We start from the raw sequence: 5,835 nt of genomic DNA on the forward strand, positions 1-5,835 counted from the left end.
GCGACATCACAGGGAAGAGGGGCGCCGCCGCAACTCCGCCCCCACGCGGCACGGCTGCGCGCGGGAAACTACAGACCCCGGCATGCACAGCGGCGCCGCCGGGCCCGGCCGCCCCCGGTGCCGGTGCCGCCCCGGTACCGCCATGCCGGAGCAGATGAGCGTGGCCGAGTTCCTGGCCGTGACCGGCGAGGATCTGAGCTCCCCGGCCGCCGCCGCCGCCTTCGCCTCCAAGATGCCCAAGTGCCGGGGGGCCGTGGGGGCGCTGGAGGAGGTGAGCGGGGCCGGGCGGTGCAGGGCGAGGGAACGCGCTCCCCGCTTAGCAAACACCCCCTCCGTATGCACACCCCCCCTTCCCGTTCCTCTCGGGCTGCGGGTGCCACTCGCACCCATAGGTGCTGCTGCTTGCAGTGCCCGCCCTCCCTGGTGCGTCACCCGCTACTTGTTGGAGTGCCCCCCTCCGTGCTCTGCCCCCCACGGTCGGGAGGCTGCTGGTCGTGCCCCCTCGTGTTTTCAGCTGCTTGCTTGCCCTGGTGCCATGTCCTCCCCGCAAGCGGCAGCGTGGRGGGGACTGGAAAACTTTTGGGGGGTGGCTGGTGCCATCCCTGATGCCCATCAGGGTGCTGTGGGGGCCGCAGGGCAGCCCGCGCTTGGGGCTCCATCCTCCCGAGGGGCTTGGGCCGCCCTTTCCCTCCATTCTGGGACTTGGGGCGCTCCGAGGGCCCCCTTGCACCCTCAGCTCCGGTGACTCCCGTCACGCAGTGGAAATCTCCAGCTCTGCTGGGCTGGGAAGCGCCTGCCAGCCCTGAGCCGGGGCCGCCCTGCAGCGATGCCCCCCAGCACTGAAAACCCAAGCAGGGTTTTAGCCCCCCATGGCCGCCCTGGCAGGGAAGGGCTGGGATGTGCCAGAGCTCCGTCCCCCTCTCCTGCCTTTAACTGAGGCGCTTTCCAGCTGCTGCCGTGTCCTTCGGCAGCTCCTCTCGGCCAGGGGCGGCTCTGAGGGAGAGCCAGGCGGCGCCGGGAAGTGGGGCCGGTGCCAGAGCCTGGGGTCTCTGCCCAGCCCCGCGGCTCTGGCTCCATCCTCCCAGCAGGACAGGCTGGCCAGGAGCCTCCTGGCTGGCCAGGAGCATCCCGGCGCGTGCACCCGCCACTGCCTCCTCCCTCCTTTTGCCCTGGCCTGGGGTAGGGGGAAGCAGTGGGGATTTTGCTTGGCACCCTCAGGGGCTGCAGTGGATCCAGAGCTGCCGTCTCTGCGGCGAGAGGCAAGGGGGCCGCGGCGGCTCTGCTGCGTGTGCTCCGGGAGGGGAGTGGGGCCCRGCTGGGATGGGACTTGGCACTGAGCCCGTGGCAGCTCAGGACTCTGCAGTTGAATTTTCATGTGAACTGATGTGTTTTTGGGGCCTGAATCCCCCCCGCTCCTCCTCCCTGTGSTGCATGGAGCGCCCTGCTGCCAGCACTGCAGCCACCCCGTGCTTGGGCCTGTGCTGGRCTCTTGCAAGGCCGGGGCAGCAAAGCGGCTCCCTGAGGCCTGAACCCGCTCCGGTTGCTCTCCTGTTTTCATGGCTGAGCCCTTGGGAAGGGAGGAGACAGCAGGGGGTTCCTTGGCCCTTCTGCAGGGATCAGCTGGGAGGTGCTGAGCCCCATCCTGCCCTCGGGGACGGGCGAAAAAGTTTTCCCGGCACCCAGTGGTGTGGGGYGGTGCTGGGTGCCACTTGCCCRAGGGTGCTGCGGGCACKGGGTGCTGTGGCTCTGGGTGGGACGAGCGTTTCCCTGCTGCTCACGGAGGGGCAGGAGGAGGAGAGGCAGAGATCCAGGGGTCCCGCGCCAAAGCTCCCCCTTCTCCTCCAGCTGCTCCCAGGCGGGAGCTGGGCCCGCGGCACACGGAGCCCTTCCCTCCCCGCAGCGCGGCTCCCGTGGCTAATCCAGCCTCGGTTTCCTCTTCCCCGGGCCCAGCCTTTGGCAATGCAGGCTTTCTGGAGCCCTGCCTGGGAGCTGCAGCGCGTTGGGGCTTTCGCTGCTGCCCCAAGGCAAGCGGGTGCCCCAGGAGAGCCCGGGGCGGCTGCAGCCACGGGACGTGGGTGCCTTGGGGACCCCAGGGGTTCCTTGCAGCGCAGTGACATCCCTCGGGGCCACGACAGGGCTGGCGAGTCCTGGGGCWCCCCGCACAGCTGTCCTGTGGGGGACAAAGCTGTTTTCTTCAGGTCCCCCAGCACCCCGGGGCGGCCGTGGCCGGGGCAGCCGCTTCCCACCTTTTCCCTCCACTTGGATCCCCGGCCCCGCCGAATCCTGCCTCCCTCAGAGCCGGGTTGACCTCGCTGTCCGGAAATTGGCCTTGACATCAGCCCCCAAACCTCCGGCGAGCGAGCGGCTCCTTCTTGCAATTCCTCCGCGGTTTCATCCCTCGCCCTTCTTGCCGTTCCCGCCCTCCGAATATTTGCAGGCTGTTATCATGCCTCGGGTACCTGCGGCGCAGCCAAGCTGCCTTTAACTCTTTCCTGATGGAGCCGTCCATGGCCCGCTGCCTCCGGAGCTTTTCCTGGCGCTCCACATCCAGCGGGGGCAGGTCCGATGCATCCCCACTGGATGCGGGGAGGAGGTGCTGGCAAGGGAGCCATGCGGGGGGCACTGCCTGAGAAGACTCCCTTATGGGATGAAATGGGGGGCCCCAGCTGCCATCCTGCACATCCACGCTTGGCAGCATTCCCGCCTCCRGGATTTGCAGTCTGGGCGGTTGAAGGCCTTGCGAAGATGCGGCAAGTGTCTTGGGCTCCGCACGGAGCCCTGCGGCTGCTCCGGGGGCACCAGAGCCCTTCCCTGTGGCGTGCAGGGCCCGGGAAGGAGCCTCGGCGCCGCTTGGCGAGGTGCGGGCTCTCATTCGGGTTTGTTTCTGCGCTTCCACAGAGCCTGGACGGGGACCAAGCCGTACTCCAGAGGATAAGGAAATACGTGAAAGCCATTCATGTCTCCGGGCTCAGTAAGTCGGGCTCTGGGAGGCAMCAGGCATCCCCATGCCCAACCAGTGCCCTGAATGCTCCCATGCTCCRTGAGCAGCCTCCATGCCCATCCGTGGGGAGGCAAGCTCGGAAAGGGAGGTCCTTGAGCATCCCAGCGCCTCCTCGCTGGAGGCCGCGGGGACGCGGGGACGCAGCCGGGATGCTCTGAGGATCCCCCTGGGCCGGGCTGCCGCCGGGCTCTCACCGGAGCCGCGTCCCCRCAGCCCATGCGGAGAACGAGGAGCAGTACAGCGAGGCCCTGGAGAGCTTCGGCAACAACCACCTCTCGCAGAGCAACCACGAGCTTTCCACCGGCTTCCTCAACCTGGCCGTCTTCACCCGCGAGGTCACCGCGCTCTTCAAGAACCTGGTAGGGCGCCCAGTGCCGCGGGGCCCATGGCCAGGGTGGACGGGGCAGGCACGGAGCGGAGCGAGCGCCCAGCGCACGGTGCTTGCCCGCTGCTCCGGGCGCATCCGAGCCGCCCGGGCCGCGTTCCGCTGCTCCCTCCCGGCACCATCTGCTTAGGGCCGTGCTCTTCACTTCTATATTTCTCCCTTTCTCCCCCATCTCGCATCAACCGCGTCAGTGCCAAGAAAGTGAATCCAGGCAGCCCYGGGGAGCTGGAGGGAGCGGCAGCTCCCGCTTTCCTCTCAGAAAAGCTGCTTTTTGTTTCGTTTTTGTTTTTTTCCTCTTGTTTTGCGGGGAGGTGAGGGTGGCTGGAGGTGCTGGCGGGACCGGGTGCCAGGTGCCCGGGAAGGGGCAGTGCCGGCTCTGGAGAGCACGGGGCTGCCCAAGCGCCCGTCGCGGGCACAAAGGCAGGGCGCCTGCCTTTGTGGGGCTCTTCCAGTGGCCTCCCCCACTGCCTGCCCGCTCTGCTCCCCATTATCCCTCCTGGAGCCCCTGCGTGAAAAGCCAAGGTGTCCAAGTGGTTCCTGGGGCGAGGGAAGCCCCACTTGCCTGTGCCCTGCGTGTGTGTGTGCCCTGTGCGCGTGGGAAAGGCCCGGCGTGGGAATGGCCGCGGCGCTGCCGCCGACCCCTCCTAGCCCCGGTCCTGCCCTTCCTCCTCTTCCTCGAGGYTGAAGGCAGGCGGGTCAGAGTGGGGACCGCAGCTTGGGATGGGGCTGGGAACCTCCCGGTGTCCCGGAGGTGTCCGCTGGGACATCCCTGCCAGGGAAGGGGATCACAATAGAGCCCCGTCTCCGCGCAGGCGCCGGGGCGGTCAGCGGGAAGGGTCCCCGTCCCCGTCGCCCATTGCAGCCCGTGCACTGCAGCCTGCCCCAGCGCTGCCCGGGGCTGCCCCGCGCAGCCCCTCACCCTCGGCGGGACCGCCCCGCGTGCCCACGCCGTGGGGACACCGGTGCCATGGCCGCGCTGCCCTCCCCGCCCACGGCAGGTGCAGAACCTCAACAACATCGTCTCCTTCCCCCTGGACAGCCTGCTGAAGGCCCCGCTCAGGGACGGGCGCCTGGTGAGTCCCCCGCGYGGGACGGGGCGGCCGGGGGTGGCAGTGCCCTCGTGCAGGGGGCCGGCTGGGTGTCCCCCCAGCTGGCGCGGGGGGAATGTCCCTATGGGGCTCGGGCGGCTGGAGGGGTCCCTCCGCAGCGCCCTGCTCCTCCGCAGGACGCCAAGAAGCACATCGAGAAGGCCTGGAAGGATTACGAGACCAAAGTGTAAGTCCCCGGTGCCTCCAGCGCCGCCTAATCCCCCGCACACAAAGCGGGTTTGTGCTGCGGCTGCGGCTGGTGCCGTGCTCCCGAGCAGGAAAACCTGCTCCGCTATCCCTGCTCCCGTCCTCCCTGCTGGAAGGACATGAGCATGGAGGGACTGTTTCCTATTCCCTCCTGTCGGTGCATCCCCCATTGGCGCGTCCCGGCTCCGCCGTGGTTCCCTTTCCTGCTTGCTGCCCGGCAGAGGGAAGCTGGAGAAGGAGAAGGAGCGCGCGCGGCCRGCCGGGTCCCCCCAGGCGGAGCCGGCGCCGCTGGAGGCGGCTGAGGATGTGCAGAAGGAGCGGAGGCTCTTCCAGCTCCACATGTGCGAGGTAGGAGCCCAGCGGGGCTGCGGGATGCSGCATCCCCCCAAACCCTGGCAGGAGCCCGGGGCAGGGCTGTGGGATGCAGCATCCCYGGGTCCCAAGCAGGGCCGGGTGAGCGGCTGCGGCAGCGGCTCCAGGCTCAGCGCAGGGCTGCGCCGCTGGGGCCTGCCCGGATGACTCATTCCTTTGAATAGCAGCACTGTTAAATAAATAACAGCACATGGAGAGGCTGCTCCGAGCGCCGGCCGGGGAGGGGCTGCCGTGGGTCTCGCACCCTCGATGCTGCTTTTTGGGGGAGCCGCACTGCAACCCAGGGGCTGCTCTTGCATATGTTGCACGTGTACATATGTGTGCGTGCGTCTGCATGTGGGATTTGCTGCTCCCGGCACGGAGACAGACTCCGTTTGCTTCCTGAGTCTGACAATGAGGGGGTTGGAATGGCCGGATCCCGCTCCCTTGCGGGGCTGGGAGTATCTCAGTGCTCCCACTGGGAGGCCAGGCTGCCGGGACCTTCCCGCTGCCCCCCTTGGACGCAGGGAGCTCCCGCGGGGTCCGGGCACCTACGGCTCCTTCCGGCCAGGACTTTGCTCAGGGCTGTTCCAATGCTCGGCACTCGGCTCCGGGTCGAATCCTGCCGGCTCCGGAGTGGCCRGGGCCCTTCAACTGCCCCTTGTCCCAGGGAGCTCCTGGTTGTGGCTCCGTGGGGAAAACGGAGCCCCGAGCAGCCACGTGGCCCAACCATGCGCCCCTGCCAAGGAACGGGAGTTGGAGCCTGGGCAGGGACCCGGGCGTCCTGCCCCGGCCCCCTCTCT

The 5,835-nt window shown here is 68.4% G+C and overlaps 1 protein-coding gene across 1 annotated transcript in view; it reads left to right on the forward strand.

Annotated features, from left to right (window-relative positions):
• Positions 1-142: 142 nt before the first annotated feature.
• Positions 143-5,835, forward strand: part of ASAP3 (ArfGAP with SH3 domain, ankyrin repeat and PH domain 3) — a 14,538-nt gene continuing 8,845 nt past the window's right edge. The window contains exons 1-6 of the mRNA XM_026044662.1: positions 143-271; positions 2,899-2,971; positions 3,215-3,360; positions 4,385-4,459; positions 4,612-4,661; positions 4,903-5,029. Of these exons, the coding sequence (XP_025900447.1) occupies positions 143-271; positions 2,899-2,971; positions 3,215-3,360; positions 4,385-4,459; positions 4,612-4,661; positions 4,903-5,029 (600 nt within the window). The remainder of the gene's footprint in view (positions 272-2,898; positions 2,972-3,214; positions 3,361-4,384; positions 4,460-4,611; positions 4,662-4,902; positions 5,030-5,835) is intronic.

This window comes from Nothoprocta perdicaria, unplaced genomic scaffold (genome assembly GCF_003342845.1).
Source record: "Nothoprocta perdicaria isolate Ctin4 unplaced genomic scaffold, notPer1 scaffold_375, whole genome shotgun sequence".
Lineage (NCBI taxonomy): Eukaryota > Metazoa > Chordata > Aves > Tinamiformes > Tinamidae > Nothoprocta > Nothoprocta perdicaria.